We start from the raw sequence: 24,920 nt of genomic DNA on the forward strand, positions 1-24,920 counted from the left end.
TGAACTGGGGGCAGCAGGAGGGAAGCTCTGGGTGAAAATTCCTCATCTGGAAAAATCCAAGTCTCTGCGGCAGGTCTCAGGATCCACCTGGCCCTGTCGTTTCAACAACGCTGCGCTTCGGGGAAGCTGTTCTGTTAGCAAACAATTAAAGGATGCATTCCACAGCGCCTTAAGTTAAATTTCAACAAGAACTACAAACAACTGATAAATACACATTACCTTTAAGGCCCCGATGATCCCACCCACTAGCAAGTATAGAGGAATGAGGGGCTGTATGGGACAGTCCTCCAAAAACTTCATTCCTGCAAAGGGGACAGAACAGAAAATTGAGAGAAATGCTTTCAAGAACACAATGCCCATTAGGAAAATGAAGTAAATGTCTACAAAAGCCAAAATGTTAATGACACAAACTGAAGCTCGACCCCTGCTTAGGGAATCTGCTCAGTCTCCCGAGCCACCCAATCTTCAGGATGCTTACTGGACAGAACAGCAGTCCATCGGACATCAGAGCTGGGACCAAAGGTCACTGCACCACTTGTCTGGATATTAACTGGCTACAGGTATGCTCTGCTTTTATGAAAACAGTGAATGACAACCCGTGTTGCCAATCAATGATTCATTTTACCAAAGGATCCAAAGAATCCCTTTAAATATCCAGGCTTTTTTTTTTTTTTTTTTGGCCACACCGTGCAGCATATGGTTAGTTCCCCAACCAGGGATTGAACCTGTGACCCTTGCAGTGGAAGCACGGAGTCTTAACCGCTGGACCACCAGGGAAGTCCCTATCCAGGCATTGTGCTTAAAACAAGATCCAATTTATGGCTCACGTTCCCAAAATGCATCCACTGTGTAATATAAGGCTCCCATTTACTCTGCTTCCAGGGCCCACAGGGCAGGGATTTGCCAGAAGAGGACACTTCCTCCGTGTGCAGAATCCTCTGCTATATTTGTTGCAGGCAACATATGATCATCATTGACCAATTCACTCACCCAACCCCAAGCTGGGACACGTGTTTACTGACAAATCCTTAGTCACCGTATTGGAAAACTACCAAACCCACACCCTTTCTTATGGTGATTTTTCTCACCATAGCAATGCTTTCTCTCTACTTTCCTCAGGCCTTTGTCTCTGGGCCTATTTAACGAATGGTGATACGATGTATTATTTAAAACATAAGAAAGCAATTCCCATTTCCCTCAGCGACCAGTCTGGCTCCAATGAGCAGCCTTCGGATGGGTCCTAACACATGTCTTGGCTGTGCAGAGACATTAACTGTTCAGTACGTGCCCCTCACATTTCCCAGCCCCCTTGCGGGTACCCAGGACTGTGGGACTTGTGCTAGCCAACGGCCTATGAGACATTTTGGGGCCAAAGCATTTAAAAACTGACACATGATCCTTCGTTTTCTTCCCCTGCTTTGACCCAGTGGAAACCATGGGTTGAGATGGTTAGTGCTCAAGACTAAAGCAGCTTAGAGTTTTACATCATCACATCACTTGGGGGAGTCTTGGGGAGCCCTGGAGAGGGTCCTGATCCACGTTGGAATTTGCATGAGCAAGAAATAAACCTCTGTAATCAACAAGGACCTACTGTATAGCACAGGGAACTCTACTCAGTATTTTGTAATAACCTATATGGAAAAAGAATATGAAAAAGAATGGATATATGTGTATGTATAACTGAATCACTTTGTTGTATACCTGAAACTAACACAACATTGTAAATCAACTATAAAATAAAAATATTATACTCAATATAAAATAAATATTAAATTTAAAAATTTTTTAAAGAAATAAACCTTTGTAGTATTAGGCCACTGAGATTCCAGGATAGATTTGTTCCTGCAGCATAGTTAAGTCACCCTGACCAATACATTTGTCAACAGAACCCAAGAAAGGGGATTCTCACTGTAGAATTAGAATCTTCTGTTTAGGGGGACCTTCAAGATGGTGGAGGAGTAAGACGTGGAGATCACCTTCCTCCCCACAAATACATCAAAAATACATCTACATGTGGAACAACCCCTACAGAGCACCTACTGAACGCTGGCAGAAGACCTCAGACGTCCCAAAAGGCAAGAAACTCCCCACGTACCTGGGTAGGGCAAAAGAAAAAACAGACAAAAGAATAGGGACAGGACCTGCACCAGTGGGAGGGAGCTGTGAAGGAGGAAAGGTTTCCACACACTAGGAAGCCCCTTCACTGGTGGAGACGGGGGGTGGGCAGGGGGGAAGCTTCGGAGCCACGGAGGAGAGCGCAGCAACAGGGGTGCAAGAGGGCAAAGCGGAGAGATTCACGCACAGAGGATCAGTGCTGACCAGCACTCACCAGCCCGAGAGGCTTGTCTGCTCACCCGCCGGGGCGGGAGGGGGCTGGGAGCTGAGGCTCCGACTTTGGAGGTCAGATCCCAGGGAGAGGACTGGGGTTGGCTGCGTGAATACAGCCTGAAGGGGGCTGGTGCGCCACAGCTAGCCGGGAGGGAGTCTGGGAAAAAGTCTGGAGCTGCCGAAGAGGCAAGAGACCATTGTTTCGGGGTGTGCAAGGGGAGGGGATTCCTTCCCTGTCTGCCCACAGAAGGCAGAGCACCGCCTAACCAAGCTCCAGAGACGGGCGCGAGCCACGGCTATCAGCTTGGACCCCAGAGACAGGCATGAAACACTAATGCCGTGGCTGCAGCCACCAAGAATCCTGTGAGCAAGCACAGGTCACTATCCACACCCACCCCGGGACCCATTGCAGCCCGCCACTGCCAGGGTCCTGTGATCCAGGGACAAGTTTCCTGGGAGAACACACAGTGTGCCTCAGGCTGTTGCAATGTCATGCTGGCCTCTGCTGCCGCAGGCTCACCCCGCATTCCAATTATGACTACCGTACCCCTCCCTCCCCCTGGCATAAGTGAGCAAGAGCCCCCTAATCAGCCGCTGCTTTAACCCCATCCTGTCTGGGTAGAAACAGATGCCGGAGGGCGACCTACATGCAGAGGCAGGGCCAAATCCAAAGCTGAACTCCAGGAACTGTGCGAACAAAGAAGAGAAAGGGAAATCTCTCCCAGCAGCCTCAGGAGCAGCGGATTAAATCCCCACAATCAACTTGATGTACCCTGCATCTGTGGAATACCTGAACAGACAACGAAACATCCCAAAATTGTGGTGGTGGACTTTGGGAGCAACTGTAGACTTGGGGTTTGCTGTCTGCGACTGATTTGTTTCTGATTTTTATGTTTATCTTAGTATAGTTTTTAGCGCTTGTTATCATTGGTGGATTTGTTTAATGGTTTGGTTGCTCTCTTTTTTTTAAATTATTATTATTTTTTAATTTTTTAAATTTTAATAATTTTTTTCTCTTTCTTTTTTTTCTCCCTTTTCTTCTGAGCCATGTGGCTGACAGGGTCTTGGTACTCTGGCCTGGCTGTCAGGCCTGAGCCTCTGAGGTGGGAGAGCCGAGTTCAGGACACTGGATTACCAGAGACCTCCCGGGCCCATGTAATATCAATTGGCAAGAGCTCTCCCAGAGATCTCTGTCTCAATACTAAGACCCAGCTCCACCCAACGGCCAGCAAGCTCCAGTGCTGGACACCCTTTGCCAAACAACTAGCAAGACAGAAACACAACCCCACCCATTAGCAGAGAGGCTGCCTAAAATCATAATAAGGTCACAGACACCACAAAACACACCACCGGACATGGCCCTGCCCACCAGAAAGACAAGATCCAGCCCCACCCACCAGAACACAGGCACTAGTCCCCTCCACCAGGAGGCCTACAGAAGCCACTGAACCAACCTTAGCCACTGGAGCAGACACCAAAAACAACAGGAACTACGAACCTGCAGCCTGTGAAAAGGAGACCCTAAATACAGTAAGTTAAACAAAATGAGAAGACAGAGAAATATGAAGCAGATGAAGGAGCAAGGTAAAAACCCACCAGACCTAATAAATGAAGAGGAAATAGGCAGTCTACCTGAAAAATAATTCAGAGTAATGATAGTAAAGATGATCCAAAACCTTGGAAATAGAATGGAGAAAATACAAGAAACGTTTAACAAGGACCTAGAAGAACTAAAGAACAAACAAACAATGACGAACAACTCAATAAATGAAATTAAAAATTCTCTAGAAGGAATCAATAGCAGAATAACTGAGGCAGAAGAACGGATAAGTGACCTGGAAGATAAAATAGTGGAAATAACTACTGCAGAGCAGAATAAAGAAAAAAGAATGAAAAGAATTGAAGACAGTCTCAGAGACCTCTGGGACAACATTAAATGCACCAACGTTCAAATTATAGAGGTCCCAGAAGAAGAGAAAAAGAAAGTGTCTGAGAAAATATTTGAAGAGATTATAGTTGAAAACTTCCCTAATATGGGAAAGGAAATAGTCAATCAACTCCAGGAAGCACAGAGAGTCCCATACAGGATAAATCCAAGGAGAAACATGCCAAGACATATTAATCAAACTATCAAAAATTAAATACAAAGAAAAAATATTAAAAGCAGCAAGGGAAAAGCAACAAGTAACACACAAGGGAATCCCCATAAGGTTAACAGCTGATCTTTCAGCAGAAACTCTGCAAGCCAGAAGACAGTGGCAGAACATATTTAAAGTGATGAAAGGGAAAAATCTACAACCAAGATTACTCTACAGCAAGGACCTCATTCAGATTCAGTGGAGAAATTAAAACCTTTACAGACAAGCAAAAGTTAAGAGAATTCAGCACCACCAAACCAGCTTTACAACAAATGCTAAAGGAACTTCTCTAGGCAGGAAACACAGAGAAGAAAAAATCCTACAAAAACAAACCCAAAACAATTAAGAAAATGGTAACAGGAACACAAATCAATAATTACCTTAAATGTAAATGGATTAAATGCTCCAACCAAAAGATATAGATTGGCTGAGTGGATACAAAAACAAGACCCATACATATGCTGTCTACAAGAGATCCACTTCAGACCTAAGGAAACATACAGACTGAAAGTGAGGGGATGGAAAAAGATATTCCATGCAAATGGAAATCAAAAGAAAGCTGGAGTAGCAAGTCTCATATCAGACGAAATAGACTTTAAAATAAAGACTATTACAAGAGACAAAGAAGGACACTACATAATGATCAAGGGATCAATCCAAGAAAAAGATATAACAATTGTAAATATTTATGCACCCAACATAGGAGCACCTCAATACATAAGGCAAATGGTAACAGCCATAAAAGGGGAAATCGACAGTAACACAATCATAGTAGGGGACTTTAACAACCCACTTTCACCAATGGACAGATCATCCAAAATGAAAATAAATACGGAAACACAAGCTTTAAATGACACATAAAACAAGATACACTTAATTGATATTTATAGACATTCCATCCAAAAACAACAGAATACACTTTCTTCTCAACTGCTCATGGAACATTCTCCAGAATAGACCATATCTTGGATCACAAATCAAGCCTTGGTAAATTTAAGAAAATTGAAATTGTATCAAGTATCTTTTCCAGCCACAATGTTATGAGACTAGATATCAATTACAGGAAAAAAAAACTGTAAAAAATACAAACACATGGAGGCTAAACAATATGCTACTAAATAACCAAGAGATCACTGAAGAAATCAAAAAGGAAATCAAAAAATACCTAGAAACAAATGACAATGAAAACATGACAATACAAAACCTATGGGATGCAGCAAAAGTAGTTCTAAGAGGGAAGTTTATAGCAATACAATCCTACCTCAAAAAAACAAGAAAAATCTCAAATAAACAACCTAACCTCACACCTAAAGCAATTAGAGAAAGAAGAACAAAAACAAAAACCCAAAGCTAACAGAAGGAAAGAAATCATAAAGATCAGATCAGATATAAATGAAAAAGAAATGAAGGAAACAATAGCAAAGATCAATAAAACTAAAAGCTGGTTCTTTGAGAAGATAAACAAAATTGATAAACCATTAGCTAGACTCATCAAAAAAAAAAGGGAGAAGACTCACATCAACAGAATAAGAAATGAAAAAGGAGAAGTAACAATTGACCCTGCAGAAATACAAAGGATCATGAGAGATTACTACAAGCAACAATATGCCAATAAAATGGACAACCTGGAAGAAATGGACAAATTCTTAGAAAAGCACAACCTTCTGAGACTGAACCAGGAAGAAATAGAAAATATAAACAGACCAATCACAAGCACTGAAACTGTGATTAAAAATCTTCCAACAAACAAAAGCCCAGGACCTGATGGCTTCACAGGCAAACTCTATCAAACATTTAAAGAAGAGCTAACACCTATCCTTCTCAAACTCTTCCAAAATATAGCAGAGGGAGGAACACTCCCAAACTCATTCTACAAGGCCACAATCACCCTGATACCAAAACCAGACAAAAATGTCACAAAAAAAGAAAACTACAGGCCAATATCATTGATGAACATAGATGCAAAAATCCTCAACAAAATACTAGCAAACAGAATCCAGCAGCACATAAAAAGGATCATACACCATGATCAAGTGGGGTTTATCCCAGAAATGCAAGGATTCTTCAATATACGTAAATCAATCAATGTGATACACCATATTAACAAATTGAAGGAGAAAAACCGTATGATAATCTCAATAGATGCAGAAAAAGCTTTCAACAAAATTCAGCACCCATTTATGATAAAAACTCTCCAAAAAGCAGGCATAGAGGGAACCTACCTCAACATAATAAAGGCCATATATGACAAACCCACAGCCAACATTGTCCTCAATGGTGAAAAACTGAAACCATTTCCTCTAAGATCAGGACCAAGACAATGTTGCCCACTCTCACCGCTATTATTGAACATAGTTTTGGAAGTTTTAGCCACAGCAATCAGAGAAGAAAAAGAAATAAAAGGAATCCAAATCTGAAAAGAAGAAGTAAAACTGTCACTGTTTGCAGATGACATGATACTATACATAGAGAATCCTAAAGATGCTACCAGAAAACTACTAGAGCTAATCAATGAATCTGGTAAAGTAGCAGGATACAAAACTAATGCACAGAAATCTCTTGCATTCCTATACACTAATGATGAAAAATCTGAAACAGAAATTAAGGAAACACTCCCATTTACCATTGCAACAAAAGGATAAAATACCTAGGAATAAACCTACCTAAGGAGACAAAAGACCTGTATGCAGAAAACTATAAGACACGGATGAAAGAAATTAAAGATGATACAAATAGATGGAGAGATATACCATGTTCTTGGATTGGAAGCATCAACATTGTGAAAATGACTATACTACCCAAAGCAATCTACAGATTCAATCCTTATCAAACTACCAATGGCATTTTTCACAGAACTAGAACAAAAAATTGCACAATTTGTATGGAAACACAAAAGACCCTGAATAGCCAAAGCAATCTTGAGAAAGCAAAACAGAGCTGGAGGAATCAGGCTCCCTGACTTCAGACTGTACTACATAGCTACAGTAATCAAGACAGTATGGTACTGGCACAGAAACAGAAATATCGATCAATGGAACAGAATAGAAAGCCCAGAGATAAACCCACACACATATGGTCACCTAATCTTTGATAAAGGAGGCAAGAGTATACAATGGAGAAAAGACAGCCTCTTCAATAAGTGGTGCTGGGAAAACTGGGCAGCTACATGTAAAAGAATGAAATTAGAACACTCCCTAACACCATACACAAAAATAAACTCAAAATGGATTAAAGACCTAAATGTAAGGCCAGACACTATAAAACTCTTAGAGGAAAACATAGGCAGAACACTCTATTACATAAATCACAGCAAGATCCTTTTTGACCCATCTCCTAGAGAAATGGAAATAAAAACAAAAATAAACAAATGGGACCTAATGAAACTTAAAGGCTTTTTTGCACGGCAAAGGAGACCATAAAAAAGACAAAAAGACAACCCTCAGAATGGGAGAAAATATTTGCAAACAAAGCAACTGACAAAGGATTAATCTCCAAAATATACAAGCAGCTCAGGCAGCTCAATAACAAAAAAACAAACAACCCAATCCAAAAATGGGCAGAAGACCTAAATAGCCATTTCTCCAAAGAAGATATACAGATTGCCAACAAACACATGAAAGGATGCTCAACATCACTAATCATTAGAGAAATGCAAATCAAAACTACAATGAGGTATCACTTCACACCGGTCAGAATAGCCATTATCAAAAAATCTACAAACAATAAATGCTGGAGAGGGTGTGGAGAAAAGGGAACCCTCTTGCACTGTTGGTGGGAATGTAAATCGATACAGCCACTATGGAGAACAATACGGAGGTTCCTTAAAAAACTACAAATAGAACTACCATACGACCCAGTAATCCACTCCTGGGCATATACCCTGAGAAAACCGTAATTCAAAAAGAGTCATGTACCACAATGTTCATTGCAGCACTATTTATAAGAGCCAGGACATGGAAGCAACCTAAGTGTCCATCGACAGATGAATGGATAAAGAAGATGTGGCACATATGTACAATGGAATATTACTCAGCCATAAAAGAAACAAAATTGAGTTATTTGTAGTGAGGTGGCTGGACCTAGAGTCTGTCATACAGAGTGAAGTAAATCAGAAAGAGAAAAACAAATACTGTAAGCTAACACATATATATGGAATCTAAAAAAAAAAAAAAAGGTTCTGAAGAACCTAGGTGCAGGACAGGAATAAAGACGCAGATGTAGAGAATGGACTTGAGGACATGGGGAGGGGGAAGGGTAAGCTGGCACGAAGTGAGAGAGTAGCATGGACATATATGCACTACCAAATGTAAAATAGCTAGCTAGTGGGAAGCAGCCGCATAGCACAGGGAGATCAGCTCGGTGCGTTGTGTCCACCTAGAGGGGTGGGATAGGGAGGGTGGGAGGGAGACGCAAGAGGGAGGAGATATGGGGATATATGTATACGTATAGCTGATTCACTTTGTTATACAGCAGAAACTAACACAACATTGTAAAGCAATTATGCTCCAATAAAGATGTTTTTAAAAAAAAGCACTCTAAAAGACTTTTTATCCATATTTTGGAGAAGAAAATATTTACATGTTTAATTCATAAGTTAGGCTACCTGTAAAGTACTGTGTGATATAATATCAATAAAGTACTTAAAATGGCACTTCAATGTTTTATTTAAAACCATATATCATGCACTTTTTTTTTTTTTTTTGGCTGTGTTGGGTCTTCATTGCGGTGTACGGGCTTCTCGTTGCGGTGGCTTCTCTTCTTGTGGAGCACAGGGTCTAGGCGCATGGGCTTCAGAAGTTGTAGCACGCGGGCTCAGTAGTTATGGCTCGTGGGCTCTAGAGCGCAGGCTCAGTAGTTGTGGCGCACGGGCTTAGTTGCTCCGCGGCATGTGGGATCTTCCCAGACCAGGGCTTGAAACTGTGTCTCCTGCATTGGCAGGCGGATTCTAAACCACTGTGCCACCAGGGAAGTCCTGAAACTTGGCTTTCTTACATTTGGTTGGTTCATGTGACAATCCCTATGAAATGAGTGGAAGTATGATTCTTGGATTAAACGATTTTTCCAAAATAAAAAACCAAAACAGCCATGGTAAAAAAAAAAAAATCTTCTGATTAAATGGCATTTAAAATTTTAGCTTTGATTTGACATTTTATTTCCCACGAAGGCCTTGGTACTTAAACAGAGGAAGTAAACCATTTTCCTATGACTATACCATATTCCCTTGAAATGAATAAAAATTTCTAGGTATAGAGAGACCTACAAATTCAGGGTAAAATCAGAGTAAAATCAAATACACACATTGATCCAATCATCAGCCTATAGAGGCCTGCCTTTCTAGATATCTCTGATGTTTTGCTGAAGCCATTATTAGATGGAAGTACTTTCCAAGCCTCAAGAAAACCTTTTCACTCAAAGACCTTTAAATATCCGTACTTGATGCCAAAGTTGTTGGGTAGGAACTGCTTTTCCATTCAAAGCCCAGCTGTGAAATGAACATGAGTAATGACTTACACACCTGCTCATTGCTAATGAGTAAAAACAGCTGCTGATCACAGCAGAGCCAATCAGCACACAGATGGCTTAAAAGGACCCTAATAAATGTAATAAAAGCATCTTTCCCTGGTGTGCTTCGTGTACTGCCTGGGACCTCTAGATTTTCTTTCTGACTGACCTGCAGTACCACAATTACCCTCTTCAGGCTTTAGAATTCTCCCCAATACGGTTGGTAAAACTACCAGATGTAGTGATTTGGGGGGGGGGAGGCAATATTATGGAAGTTTAAACATTATTTTTTAATATTTTTATTGTGATAAAATATACAGGGGTAGCTAGATTCCATGTGCAGAGCTTGGAGGCTCCCATCAGCAACATTCAAGGCTGTGAGTTTAATTTCACTGACGTGAAAACGATTTTTGGCTACTCAAGGAGTTTCCCACCTCCTCAACCTTTCCTCATACTTCATACTTCTGGATAATTGAGATCATTTAATATATGTTACTAATGGAAATATTTACTCATTCATTCAGCAGAAGAATGTATAGAGTGCCGACAATGACCATAGCCTGACATTCGTTTTTCATATTGATCCACATGGGAGCATAGGAACTGGGAAGGGTCCTTGGGAAAACTCTGGCCCAGTGGCTCCCAAACTGGGCAAGAGGTACCACAATCATCGAGGGACAGATTTTTAAAAGCAGATGTCTGTCCTCACCGCGGACATACTGCATCGGTATTCCCCAGGGCAGGTCCCAGAACTCTGTCTTTTTAAAACATTCAGCAAGTAATTCTGTGTGACTCACATGTGTCTGGAAATCATCAGCCTGGCCAGCTCTTCCTAGTGCACGTTTTGCTTTTGTTTGTTCGTGTCTTTTTTTTTTTTTTTTTTTTTGGCCATGCCCCAAAGCTAGCGGGATCTTAGTTCCCCGACCAGGGATTGAACCAGGGCCACCGCAGTGAAAGCGCCGAGTCCTAACCACAGGACCGCCAGGGAAGTCCCATCGCACATTTTATGTTTAAAGATGGAGTACCATCGTCCCCTGGCCGGACACGGCTGACCTGGGGCATCCAGCAGCTCAGCAGCCAGCTCACCTGTGAAGGCCATGGACAGCGGGAGAGCCAGGAAAGTGCAGAGCAGAAACACGAAGCAGGCTGTAAGGAGAAGGAGAGAGAGTCGGGTTAGAACACAGAGACTCTCATTTCCTTTCCACTGCAGTTTACTTATACCTTCCGTGAAATCTGCCCTTCTCTCAAGGCAGCAGATGGGGGAGGAGGTCACCGCTTGCCTGGGGCTTCCGCAGGAGAGGCAGGGGCTGCACGCCAGGACCTGCATCTCTGAGACGGCTGAATGTCTCTTCTGATCAGGCTGCCAATTCGAAGGCCCAGATTTCCTGCACGACCTCTCCAAAGACTGGCAGCTTCTAGAAAAGGAGTCCATAAGCTGCTGCTCTGCCAGTGCCAGGATGCCAGAAGCCACCGGCGTTCACGGAGCCAGGCGGCATCTACCCTGTGCTTCCTGGGAGCCTGTACCCACTGCAGATGGCTCTTCCCTACCCTGCATAAGGTTCACTGACAACTTGCTTTATCACTTAAGGAATCTGCTTCACAAAGTCTTTTTCCCTTCCATTTATTTATGGGTTATATATCCCATAGTATATATTAGACGGTCTCCTACAGCTTCTTACTGATACACAGTGGAACAGAGCTCTGAACTGGCTTGGGGTTTTTCTTCCTATTCATGCAGCCAATTCACCCTCTGGCACTGGGAAAGGACAGAGGCATGCAAGTTAGATAGACCTGTGTCCAAATCCCACCTCTGTCACTCATTAGCTGTGTGGCTTTGAGCGAATTAGAATTAGTTGGCCTCCTTGAAGCCCCATCATTCTCTTCTGTAACGTGCGTTAGCAGATGCACACACAAGCTCAGTATACAGCAACCATTATGATCAGGCAATTAGTTCCCCTTGTTGGTTCTTGGTTTCCTTGTCTGTTAAATGGCCTGCAGATATAGGTTTTGCTTGGTCAGCAATTTTTTAAATTATGAATTTGAATGTCTTTTGGGTAGGACTGCACTCCTGTTCCCACGTTTACAGTTTAGACAGCATCACACATTTATGTTTTCTGCGAGGTCCAATGCCAGCCCTGAGAGCAGAGGGAGGGTCCCTGAGGTAGATGGCATGGTAGCCTCCTCAGCATCCACTCCATCCTCTCCAGGTAGTCACCCCATCTTGTTCTGGTCTCCCCACCTCCCCACCTCCCCATTCTCCTATGCAGTTTATGTGCTCTGGTACAAGCTGACTCCCGCTGGGCTTTTGAGAAGGACATGAGGCTTAGCCCTAAGTTATTGGCAGAGCTGCACTCACTGGATATGTTTTTGGTTGGTGGATGGGCTCTTGGCTCATTCTGGGCCAAGGATACTCAAGGGGAGATTGACTGAGAGAAAGGTAAAAAAGCTTTCTCACTCTTCTGATAGAACTTCCAAGAATAAGGCTTCTCTCCCTCCCTGGACCCTGGTGAGGAAGCAAGTTGCTCTGGGGGCTGCTGGCCACCATCTTGACACCGAGAAGGGAAACCAGCCTGAGGATGAGACTGACACGTGGAAGGCAAAGTGGAGAGGCAAAAAGTAACTAGGACCTCAGTGGCATCCGTCACCCACTGAATCACACCACTCATGAAGCTGAACTACTCCTGGACTTTCCATTGACATGAACCAATAAATCCCCTTTTATTATCTGTGCCACTTTGAGTTGGGTTTTCTATTACTTACACTGAACCCACTTTATTTTTATTTTTTTAATTTAATTTTTATTTTATTTTACTTTTGGCTGCATTGGGTCTTCGTTGCTGCATGTGGGCTTTTCTCTGGTTGCGGCGAGTAGTGGCTACTCTTCCTTGTGGTGCATGGGCTTCTCATTGTGGTGGCTTCTCTTGTTGGGAGCACAGGCTCTAGGCGTGCGGGCTTCAGTAGTTGTGGCTCACGGGCTCTAGAGCGCAGGCTCAGTAGTTGTGGTGCACGGGCTTAGTTGCTCCGCGGCATGTGGGATCTTCCCGGACCAGAGCTCAAACCCGTGTCTCCTGCACTGGCAGGCAGATTCTTAACCACTGCGCCACCAGGGAAGCCCCTATTTTTATTTTTTTAATTTATTTTTGGCTGCATTGGGTCTTCGTTGCTGCACGCGGGCTTTCTCTAGTTGCGGCGAGCGGGGGCTACTCTTCGCTGCAGTGTGTGGGCTTCTCATTGCTGTGGCTTCTTTTGCTGCAGAGCACGGGCCCTAGAGCATGCAAGGGCTTCAGTGGTTGTGGCGTGTGGGCTCAGTAGTTGTGGCTCGTGGGCTCTAGAGCACAGGCTTAGTAGTTGTGGCACACGGGCTCAGTAGTTGTGGCACACGGGCTCAGTAGTTGTAGCGCACGGGCTTAGTTGCTCTGCAGCATGCGGGATCTTCCCGGACCAGGGATAGAACCCATGTCCCCTGCATTGGCAGGAGGCTTCTTAACCACTGCACCACCAGGGAAGTCCTAAACCCACTTTAATTAATTAAATCTACTAGGTCCATTCCAGTTTCAGATTGTCAAACATTTCGGATCTATTTGTGAGTCTCAGTCATCTCTGGAGGCTGCAAGTGTCTGCAGCTAGGAACCTCACAGCCACACCACTAAATCCAAGCTCTGACACTAACTCTCCAAGCAGAGATGGACATGGCAGGGGTCATCCCTCTTCTTCAAGAAGCCCCCTTAAGTTGCCCTTCATGCCAATCTTGACCTTTACTTCCAGGAAATGCCAAAAAAAGGGCAGGCATGCAGACTGATTTGCCCCAATTTTCACTCCTACCCTCAAACCACCCTCCTCTGAATTAGCTATAATATTTACTGATCATCAGAGCCGGCTTCATGGGCACACAACCTGGGCAGTCACATGGGGCCCTGTGCTGAGGAGGACCTTGCACTTGGTTTACTGCTCTTCTGTTGCGGTCTTGAATTTCTCAATGAATTTTTCTTTGACTTTGTACTTTGTAAGTGAAGTCTGATGGGACAATGGAGCACAGGTGTGAGCAGATACATGTGGTGAGTGTGGCTGCCTCTCCTGGCTGTGTTCTCCAATTCTGCTGGGCCCACGGGTGAGGACATTCATTAAGACTCAAAATGAATAGAAAGTAAGTGTGTTATGTCTTCCACTGAGTGAGCAGGGGCACTGACAACCCTGAGAGGCCACCTTTTTCATTTGAAACAGAACTTGCTTCAAATGCAGACAGAAGACAGTGGTGTTCTAAGTAACACAAATGACCAAGAAGCCCTATCACATCCTTTCTTATACAGGAGAATTCCCTGAATCAGCCAACCACTCATCCCAAAGTGATGACACAGAAGAAAGGGAAAGATAGGGCAAACCCTAGATCTGTTTCTCTTCAGCCCTTCCTTACTCGTCAGTAAGCAGAAGGTAAAGGGTGTTGGTAGAATGCACATGTATCAAGAAGTGAAATGAAAAGAGTTGCATTAGTTTTGTGTATTATTCCCACTGTTCTGGTAAAAAGCAAATACATATCCACGTAAGAGCTATGAAACACAAATCGTGTGATTTTGGTGATTCTACATCTGGGTTAAATGCTCTTACAGTTGTATTTAAAACTGTCATTATAGGGAATTCCCTGGCGGTCCAGTGGTTAGGACTCGGTGCTCTCGCTGCTGGGGCCCCGGGTTCAATCCCTGGTCCGGGAGCTAAGATCACACAAGCTCCATGGCTGACACCCCCCCGCAAAAAAATGTCATTATATAATATTAAGGTGAATGGTAAAATTTATGCTAATAATTTTAGATTGTTAATTAACAATTTTTCTTTTTTCTTTACTTAAAATGTCATTAAATGGCAAACGAAAAATACTATGACAGATCAATAGAGACTGAGGAAGAAAGGAAAAAGCTTTCTCTTTCAGTACCTTGAACAGGGATTTTTATCCTGCTTCTTGAACAGGGTTCCCTGCCTTTTCATTCTGCAACTGGTCCCGGCAAGTTCCGCAGCAGGGTGATCTGTTGATCACGGGGAACACAGCACTGCCGGCAACGTGGCTGATTAAAGGGAGAGTGTCAACTAATATAGCCACATCTGTTTTAATTCCCAGTTTACAATGGGGGTCGAAGAAAAAATTTCTTGCTGATATGTGATAGAAAGGCAGGAAGCTGAGAAATCCCATCTCTATTTCTGGGCTTGAGCTTGTTATCACAATGATAAAGTGATCGGCATTCTGGAAAACCCTTCACTGCTCTGGGAGCTTGTGACAGATGGTGCCACCTGGCCACATGTGTAATCCAGGTGTTCAGTGACACAGAGGTCCCTGTCACGCAAGCTTCCTACCTCGGAGCAAGGCTGAGAGAGACGGCTGGGGCCAGAACATTCCTAAGGACCACCCAGAGGAGAGCAGGACCACTCGCCACCTAGAGCCAGATGGCCCGGGCTCACATCCCACTCCATGCCCTACAGTGTGGATGGCTGGGCTCTTCACCCCTGAGGTTTCAATGTCCTCATTTAAGACATGAGCATAATTATAGGACTTTCCCAAGAGATTTGTTAAAATGATCAAACGTCATAACCCACGTAAGGCACTAAACACAAGGTCTGCTACACGATAAACAGTTGTGTAAATGTTGGCCCTTATTATCATCATTATTCTCCCTTCGTGATGGAAGGGGCGTGGCTTCCCTTTTATCTCAGACACCACCTCCCCCAGCCCTTTCCCCAGGATCAAATAGAGAACTGAAGAAACAACAAGCGAGGGAGACCCGGGTGGGTTGCACGGACTTCGAATGAGCCGTGATGGGATGGCTCTAAACCTGACATCACTCCCTGAGCCCATCTGCAGCCCAGGCTTCATTAGCACCAGACTCTCCGCGTCACCACCGTCAAGGTCTCAGGCTCACTTCCGCTCTCACCCTTGCAGATGTAATTCTGAGATTCCCTTGGGCTACTCTGGACCTAAGAAGTCAGAATCTCTGCCAACACGACCTGGGAATCTGTGTTTCCAAGCAACTCCACCATTGACTGTGAAGTAGGCGGTCCACGCTCCATCCTTTTTATAAGCAGTGCTGGAGATTCTAAGCCAGGCCCTCCTAAGAGTCTGTTTGCTCAGGGAAGTGCGAGGTGTTGGGGCCACGCTGGGCTGTGGGATTTCACTGGGAGGGAAGTAACCAGCCTTACTCACACGGGGACCTCTTTACCACTCAATCCTAATGAGGACCACTCAAGCCACAGCCAGGGATTGGAACCCCTGCTCCCACCCCCACATCCCCCTGCACCCCAGGAGAGCTGGTACGCAGTCTGGATGAGGACAGCCCTCTGAGACAGCAGCTGAGTTTCCTGCTGACCTTGCTCAGGCCAGGACGGGGGTTTGATAGCAATGACCACCTCTAATAAATACCTCCCTGCCTTCGAGTTTACTAAGCACTGATTCCAATGTGGCTCAGAGGGCCACATCCTTGTTTCTGATGAAATGAGTTTCTATCAAGTCCATTTAAAAGAACCAAGTGAAACTGCCAAGTCAACCAAGAGTCCCAAAGGAGAAAATAATTCAGAATTAGAGCAACGGTGGGAGAAGGATATTAGGATCAAGAGGTTGGAGCTGAATCATTCTTTATGCCAACAACACAGATGAACTGATTCCTGACAATGAAGGCTGTGAAAAAGGACCGCCTGAAAGGATGGCCTCCCGGGGCGGTGTCAGGATTAACCAGCTCAGGGCTCCTGCTCACATCCTGAAGTGGGTTTAACTCTGCTGCTCTCACCATCACTTGTTAAAGACATAGTAGCACCTAGCTATCAGTCCAAATACATGACCAGAAATATCCAAAGCATTTTTAGAGACTTTTTTTTTTTTTTTTAATCTTTTTTTTTTTATTTATTTATGGCTGTGTTGGGTCTTCGTTTCTGTGCGAGGGCTTTCTCTAGTTGTGGCAAGCGGGGGCCACTCTTCATCGCGGTGCGCGGGCCTCTCACTGTCGCGGCCTCTCTTGTTGCGGAGCACAGGCTCCAGACGCGCAGGCTCAGTAATTGTGGCTCACGGGCCCAGTTGCTCCGTGGCATGTGGGATCTTCCCAGACCAGGGCTCGAACCCATGTCCCCTGCATTGGCAGGCAGATTCTCAACCACTGCGCCACCAGGGAGGCCCCAAAGCATTTTTAAAGGGAGCAATCTTGGTAGGAGAAGTGGGAGGCTTCTAGCTTAGTCTGCTCTCCAGGATCTCCAGAACCTGGTTCTTTTGAATAGTAAGTGTAACCCCTGCTCTCTTGCTTAAATAGTTTAATGGGGAAACTGAGACCAGGACCCAGCAGTTTTTCTCTGCAACACCACCTTTTGGGGGCTCCACTCAGCGACCAAATACCCAGGAGGCAATTGGCAAAGGGTCCAGGAGGATAAACTCAAACTAAAGTCCTCTTTCCAAACTGCCCCATTTCCCTGCGTCTATAAAGGCACCAAAACCTCAGTCGTCTGTGCCACTTCTGCCCTCTCCTGGTACATCCAGTGATTTTGTCTCTGCCTCACTTTTTGCATCCTTCCCTCTTCTCCATCCCTGTATCAGCACCCACATCACCCTCTCACCTGGCCTGTTCCTCAGCCCCCCACTAACTCAGCAACACAGACCTCACAACCCCATAAGGGAGATGAGATGTGTACCCAGGGGCCAATACAGATCAGTGTGTGAGGGGCCACCAGAGGTGCATGAAGCGGTAAGGAAGCCCAGAAGAGGGAGGAGTCCCAAGGAAATCAAGGAATGCTTCCAGGAGGAGGTGATATTGGCACTGGACGTTGATGAATGGGTAGGGTTTTGACAGGCGGAGGCTTTTCAGTCAAAGGGAAAATCCTAAAGGAAAAGGTTCAAGGAAGAAAAGATCAGGGTGGGTTTGGGAGAGTGACAAATCCTCCCATTTAGCTGAGCATAGGTCATCCATAACAGATAACTGGGAAATAAGACTGGAACAAGGTATTGAGAATAGAGGGCATTTCCAATCTACATCAGGGCATTTGGATTTTATTAGGAAGATCAAGGGAGTTGTAGGATTTGGAGCTGGGAAGTGACATAATCAAAGTCAAATCACTGGAAAAAATGAGGCCAGTGGAATGGTGATGACGGCTGAGAGACCAGTGAGGAGGCTGAGCCATCGTTCATCCTGGAGGGTGATCACGAGGTGTAGGTGGGGCAGGTCTCGAGTACCAGTTAGATGTGGTAATAAAGGAAAGAAAGGAGTAGAAAATGACTCAAGTGCTGAGCTTGGGTGGCAAGAATGGTGGTGGCATTGACAGAAATGGGAGAAATGGAAAGAGGAGGAGCTTTGGGGAAAAAAACGTGTTTCGTTCAGAATTCACTGCATTTAACGTGCTGGGAGAACCTATTGGAATCTGGGAGCCCAGAGCTCCAGGATTTTGTAAAACCACCTCCATTGCCCACGTGACTTGCCAAAGGCTTAAGACTCTCCACCATCCATGTAACAGGATGACATAGTAACAAGTATCACGCTGACAGGTGTTAGAATCTTTTTTTCTGATCCCTGACGAGAGATGCCAAATTTTGCATCTTGGAGCCCACTGAGGGCAATTCCCTGGGATTGTCCCAAGGGAAAGGGATGGAGGAAAGTGCCCAAAGAGGAGGAGCAACGGGGGGTGGGGGGGGCGTGTGCGCGGGCGTGGAGACCTCGTAGGCTGATGAGGGGTGAAGTTCTTGGATGGCTCTGCGGTTCCTCGCAGCGTCCAGAGGGAACTGCTACCAGGAGCACCTAGGGAGGGGCCACCAGGCCCCCCGGCTTGGAAAGACCCCAACATCCCAAGTTTGGCGCAGGTGCTGGCCCCATGGTAGGGACAGAGTGCACTGCTATGCGGTCTGTGCAGGAAAGAGGGGGTGGGGTGAGGCTAAGGGATGCGTGAAGGTGGAAATCCCTCTTGCCTGGAGGAAGGGATGCCCTTTTCTTGGAAGACAACTTCCTAAGTTGTGTGTCCTTGAGGCTACCGCTACCAGGAGGGCACCTTTTAGAAGCTGCACAAAGCGTCTGTACAGGCCTATGATGGCTTTGCCTGCAGAGCAGGCGCCTCCCCTGCCCCAACCCCCAAAGAGGTGAACGTGATCCCCTGCCCCACATCCTGAATTCTGTGACCGCAATGCCCAAGACTGATTTTTTTGCTGGCAAGTAGGAACGCGAAGTCAGTTTAATTTTACCTACAAAAGGAGAAGTTTTCAAGTTTTAAAAGCACATTAAAAAATCGGGGGTGGGGGTGGTCTTCCCTGGTGGCAAGTGCTTAAGAATCGGAGCAACGAAGCCCGTGCGCCACAGCTACTGAGCCTGCGCTCTAGAGCCCGCGAGCCACAACTACTGAGCCCGCGAGCCACAACTACTGAGCCCGCGAGCCACAACTACTGAAGCCCGCACGCCTAGAGCCCATGCTCCCCAACAAGAGAAGCCACTGCAATGAGAAGCCCGTGCACCGCAATGAAGAGTAGCCCCCGCTGGCCGCAACTAGAGAAAGCCCGCGCGCAGCAACAAAGACCCAACGCAGCCAAAAATAAATAAATAAATAAATAAAATTAATGAATTAATTTTTAAAAATCAAATAAAATAATGCGCTATTTCTCACAGCCAGAATCATACCATAAAACTGCCTCTCGACATTCAGTATGTGGACTTTCCTGAGCCTCTGTCCACCTCCCTGGGGGCTGAAACACCCAGGGTCACTGGCCTCTGGTCCAGTCTCAGGGTGGAAGGCCTCTCCCCCAGTGTTCCCCTGTGCCTGGCTTCACTGAGCTGCCATCTCCAAGTGGCGCTAAGAGGGCTTCCCAGGACGCCCTGACAGGTGCCCTGACCTGGGTTCACCGTACCTGTCACATTTAGTTGCGTCATCCTGTGATGGCCAGAGGCCGGCTGCACACACCGCACGTGCATTCATCAAGGTTTCATTGCTTCCCAGTTATTAAATCGATCCTCCAGGCCAGCCTCAGGGTGCAGGGAAGCAGCCGTACTGCAGCAGAATCAACTTGATGGAAAGAACGTGTGAGACGGGGAGGCTGATGGTCAGGGCTGGGCAGTGGCGCAGGAGAGCTTTCCAGGTGGCTGGGTGGGGTCTGCGGCCGTGACAGAGACTGCCCTGCTCCCTCGATGGACAGACAGATGGAAGGGTCACTCCTTCAGGCCTCAAGCCCCTCCCCTCCCCTCCCCTCCCCCACTTAGCTAACTTCACATGCGGATAGGGACCTGCCAATCCACCTAAAGGGAATATCTGAAGATTGTTCTTAAAATAGAACTTTGCTTTCTCATTCCATAAGTATGTAGTACTTTACAGGAAATGTACAAACCATATAGAAGAAAATTTAAAAGTCATTCGAAAGGAAAACACTGTGGTGTAGATGCATCTAGGGCAGCATTGTAAGAAATTCAGGATAAGACCAGGGAAGATTTTTTCCAGTCTAAATTCTAAAAGAATTGTTAATTGTGAAAATTCTTAAACATTCAGTAAAGTAGAGAGCAACAGAGCAAACATTCAGATACCTACCACTCGGTTTCTCTTGTCTATATGCTTCCTGTATTAAGTTTTTAAACTTTTAGTTGGAAATAATCCCAGTGTGTATTTCCTAAGGATAGGGACATTCTCTTACAACCTTAGTACAGTTGGCAAACTTCCTTAAATTCACAATGAGAGAATACTTTAATCTACTATCCATACTCTAATTTGGTTGGATCCAATCTAAGGTCGGGTATTGCCTTTTGTTGTTGAATCTCCTTGGTCCTCTTGAATCTAGAACATTTCCATAGACTCCGTTTGTTTTATATCATGTTGACATTTTTGAAGAATATGGTTGTTATGGACTGAATGTTTGTGTCCTCTCTAAATTCATGATGAAACCTTAGCCAAATGTGATGGTATTTTAGGAGGTAGGACATTTGCGAGGTAATTAGGATTAGATGAGGTCGTGAGGGTGGAGGCCCCACGAATGGGATTAGTGCCCCTATCAGAGACAAGAGAGACCCTGCTTCCTCTCTGCTCTCCGTCATGTGAAGATACAGGGAGAGTCAGCAGTCTGCAACCTGGAAGATGCTCTCATCAGAACCCAGCTATGCTGGCACCCTGACCTTGGACTTCCAGCTTCTAGAACTGTGAGGAATAAACCTTTGCTGTTTATAAGCCACCCAGTCTATGGCAAATTGTTATAGCAGCCCAAAAGGACTAAGACAACAGTCCTCACTTCGGGTTTGCCCCTGTTCCCTCGTGTTTGGATTAAGGTTGTGCCTTCTCAGCCAGACTTCTGCACAGATGACGGTCATCTGTCCCTCATTGGTGATGTTAATTTTGAACCCGTCAGAGTTTTTCCCAATTTTTCCACTGCGTAATTACTATTTTTTTCTCCCTTCCAACCAGTAATGCAGTTTGGAAGGCCCAGGGGAAAAAGTGAACCTGGTGTTTTTGTCTGGCTGCATTTTCCAGGGTGAGAAGGGAAAGAAGAGGAGATGACACAGAGGTGAACGGGGTCCACTCACAAAGAGTCTTTCAAGTGATTTGAAGCTCACTTTCTCTTCTGCAGGAATGGGTCTAGGACCGTTGTCCCCACTCTGGCCCCCATATAGTAGGTATGCTGCAGAGGTGAAGGGGGCTGTGCGACCTAGAGCCATTGCAGGGAGTAAAATGTCAGGCTGTGCCTGAGGAGGATGAGATGGGGGTTGGGTACATTAGCTAGAGGAGAAGCTTGTATTAGGAGCTGGTGGTTCATTCATTCACCCATCTAGTCATTCGGTGGACAGTTACTACACTCCCAGTATGTGCTGGGCACTATTGGAGGTGCTGGGGATACAGCAGTGAACGAGCTATCCTGAGAGGAGAGGGAGGTAGGGAGTTTGTGATCATACATGGGTATCACCATGTCAATACCATAGTCACCGGGCACCCATCCACCATCCCCTTGTCTCCTGACCCTATACCTTAGTCCACTCTACCCTCTGCCTGCTGTTTCCAAATATTACTGCTCTAAGATAAGTTGCTTAAGACTTCCCATGAGATTCCCTTTATTCACACATCATCTGTATAAAAGACAGACCACACGTCTCAGTAGGAGGTAAATGCTTTCACCCCAAGGAGCCCCAAGGTCTGGGATTTGTTTTAACGATATTCCAAATGTTATGATATAGCCTGGGCCTTCTGTAATGTGGCCCAACCCCTCTGTACACATGGGCCCCACCAGGAGATGGTGGGGAAAGTCCAATTTGGCAAGGAGACAGGGTAGGATGGGGGTGCGGGAAGCCACCCCAATCCAAATCCACTCACATCTCCCTGCACGTCCCCCAGCTCCGCTGCCATTATATGTTGGTTGTATCAGTGACTCCATTCACTCAAACATTTTCCAAACGCATATTATGTTGAAAATACATCCTGTGCACTACGAAAAGCTAAAGGTTCCTAAATAAGGAGTAGAAGTAGGGTCATCAACAGAGGTCAGGACACTATCCTCCCAGCTCTACCCTGGGGCCACATTGAGCCAAGCACAGACCACCCACAGGGCTCACTTTGGGCTCTAACAAGTCATGTGATTTCAGACTTGTTAAAGCCCAAAGTGAAGCCCAAATCCTTCAAAACTAGGACATTTCTCAGAGCTGTGACTCACCATTGCTGGCAATTTTAGAAATGCACCGATGACACGCCTTCTCCACACCTCCTGGCATTGTTTTTGCTTGCTGACAAAGTTCTGGGAATCAAACATAATTTATTCATAATTTGTTAGAAAAGCTGTGGCAGGACTGACATGGCACCAATTAACCACCTCTGTGTGTGTCACCTGTGCCTGCAGGTGGCCTCAATCAGCCTGGATTCTGGGTGCCGGCTTTGACACCGGTCAGCCTGCAGGTGTGGCCTTGTTAGCCATGATCAGACTGAAACACCCCTCATTTCACAGATGAGGGAACCACGCTCAGAGAGGTTAAGAAGCTTGCCCACTGATGCACAGCTGGGAAGACACAGGGCCTGGAGGGCAAGGTAATAATAGGTACCATTTATTGAGCAATTGCTAAGTGCCAGGTGTTAGGTTAGCACTTCACATACATCTTCTTGTATTTAATCCCCACAACAATCCTGGGAAGTACTATTAACTCAGTTTTACAGATGGAGCCTTGGAGACTCAGAGAGGTTAAGATTCGCTCTAAAGCCAGAGCTGACAACTGGCAGAGCCCAGATTTGACTCAGATATATTGACAGAGCTGAAGCCCTTCTCACTTCCGCACACACACGTAGCTTTCTTGATTATAACACCATTCTCCAAGGTCCACGGAAAAAGGGTAAGCATGGACTTGACCATAGCAGCCTGGACTGAGACCCAGGAGGCCTGGAGACCCACCACGGCTTCACTGTGGACTTGCTATGGTTTAAGCAAGTTGACACTATGAGAAAGAGCTTCCCTTCTTTGGAAGAAATATCCATAACTTTTAAAATAGGGACTCCCCTAGCGGTCCAGTGGTTGGGACTCCACCCTTCCACCGCCGGGGGCGCGCGCGTTCGATCCCTGGTCGTCGGGGAACTAAGATCCCACATGCCTCGCAGCGAGGCCAAATAAATAAATTAATAAAATAAAATACACAACCAAAATCCAACCAATCAGGTAGCACAGCAAATTCTCTTGCCCAGGGAATGAGGTAGCCCTGTAAAGGCATTAGGTTGGGAGCTGGGGTGGACGCTCTGTCCCTTTGCCCCTAGTGCCTGAGTATGGGACAGTTCTGCAATTTTCTACCATTTTGTTGCTTGGGAGAGGTCAGCTCCGGGGGTGAAGGGTAGGGTGCTGGCTGATCCAGACAGGACCTGGGCCAAACATCCTCACTTCATACGCAAAGTCCCTCCAGGAACCTGTCCTGAAAGGGCACAGCTCCATTTTCAAGCACACTTTTAAAAAGGCCTCATTGCTGGTACCGCAGAGACTTGCAGACCAGGGGACCGCGGCATTCGGCAGTGCTGCCCGCCGGCTCTCCCAGGTGGAAGGACCTGAGCGCGGCGGGTGCTGGCAGTGACGGGGTATGTGGGGAAGTGATAACTGAGGAGGAGAGCACACAGCCGGAGGCTGCTGCTCGCTGTGATTTACTCCACTGCCGTCGCTCAGCGAGGGCCTGCTGGCGGGGGGCCACCCTGGCAGGCCGAGCTCGCTCTGGCAGCTTCTCTCTCCTGCTGATCCTCTGTTAACTCACAGGCAGGGTGATTCAGCCAGTGCTTTCAGCTCCAGGGATTACAAAGAGATATGGAGCTCTTATTCCCTATCGCTTTGCTTCTAGGATGTGTCACACTCAGAAGCTGGCGTGGTATCTGCAGGAGCCCCTGTACAGCAAGTCGGAGTCGATGTGATGGGAGACGGGTCAGTCCGAAGTCAGAGGCAAATCGCCAGCGCCCTGCCAAGGTCTTCCACGTGTCACCTCATTTCGTCCCCCTGGTTCCCCAGGAGGCACAGAGAGAACTGAGATTCGGGCAGTTCATAGGCTCAAAGCTGCTTAACTACTGAAAGGTAGAACTGGGATTTGAAATGAGGCTTCTGGGACTCATTTGAAACCTGGCCTCTGAGACTTCCAAGCCCAGCCTGTCCTTCTTACCACCGAGCAGGAGGAAAGGGCAAGAAACCCAGAAAGGAAGGGCTTCCCAGGGAGAGTCAGGGGCTGCAAGGAGGTGGGCGCACCTTCTCCATCTGTCCTGTGGGTTTGCAATCGTGTTTCACCAGGTAAGGAGTATCATGCCCATTTCACAGATGAGGAGACGGAGGATCAGGAGAGTTAAGAACTTGCCCAAGGTCACACAGCTAGATTAGAACTCAGGGGTCGTAAGATCTGTCAAGCTTGAAAGGCCTGCCCTCACTTGACCAGAACTGGTTTTCATAGTTTTGATTGCGGTGAGAAAACAGGACGCAAAGCATCCGAGCTGAGCACGAGGGTGTCACACGCCCTTTCTCCCACAGAATGCAGTGCTGGGCAA

At 45.9% G+C, this 24,920-nt stretch overlaps 2 protein-coding genes across 2 annotated transcripts in view; both read right to left on the reverse strand.

Moving 5' to 3' along the window:
• Positions 1-19,889, reverse strand: LOC133076577 (transmembrane protein 272-like). Its single transcript, XM_061171126.1, has 4 exons — positions 19,813-19,889; positions 11,055-11,114; positions 220-302; positions 1-131 (listed from the first exon to the last, which is right to left on the reverse strand). Exons 1-4 carry the CDS (start codon positions 19,874-19,876, stop codon positions 102-104), a joined length of 237 nt encoding a protein of 78 aa, XP_061027109.1. The 5' UTR covers positions 19,877-19,889; the 3' UTR covers positions 1-101.
• The window catches only part of LOC133076383 (uncharacterized), a 13,475-nt gene continuing 8,429 nt past the window's right edge, over positions 19,875-24,920 (reverse strand). The window contains exons 3-4 of the mRNA XM_061170923.1: positions 22,585-22,665; positions 19,875-20,078 (exon numbers count right to left, since the gene is read on the reverse strand). Coding sequence (XP_061026906.1) covers positions 19,929-20,078; positions 22,585-22,665 — 231 coding nt within the window. The 3' untranslated portion in view covers positions 19,875-19,928. The remainder of the gene's footprint in view (positions 20,079-22,584; positions 22,666-24,920) is intronic.

This window comes from Eubalaena glacialis, chromosome 16 (assembly GCF_028564815.1).
Source record: "Eubalaena glacialis isolate mEubGla1 chromosome 16, mEubGla1.1.hap2.+ XY, whole genome shotgun sequence".
Lineage (NCBI taxonomy): Eukaryota > Metazoa > Chordata > Mammalia > Artiodactyla > Balaenidae > Eubalaena > Eubalaena glacialis.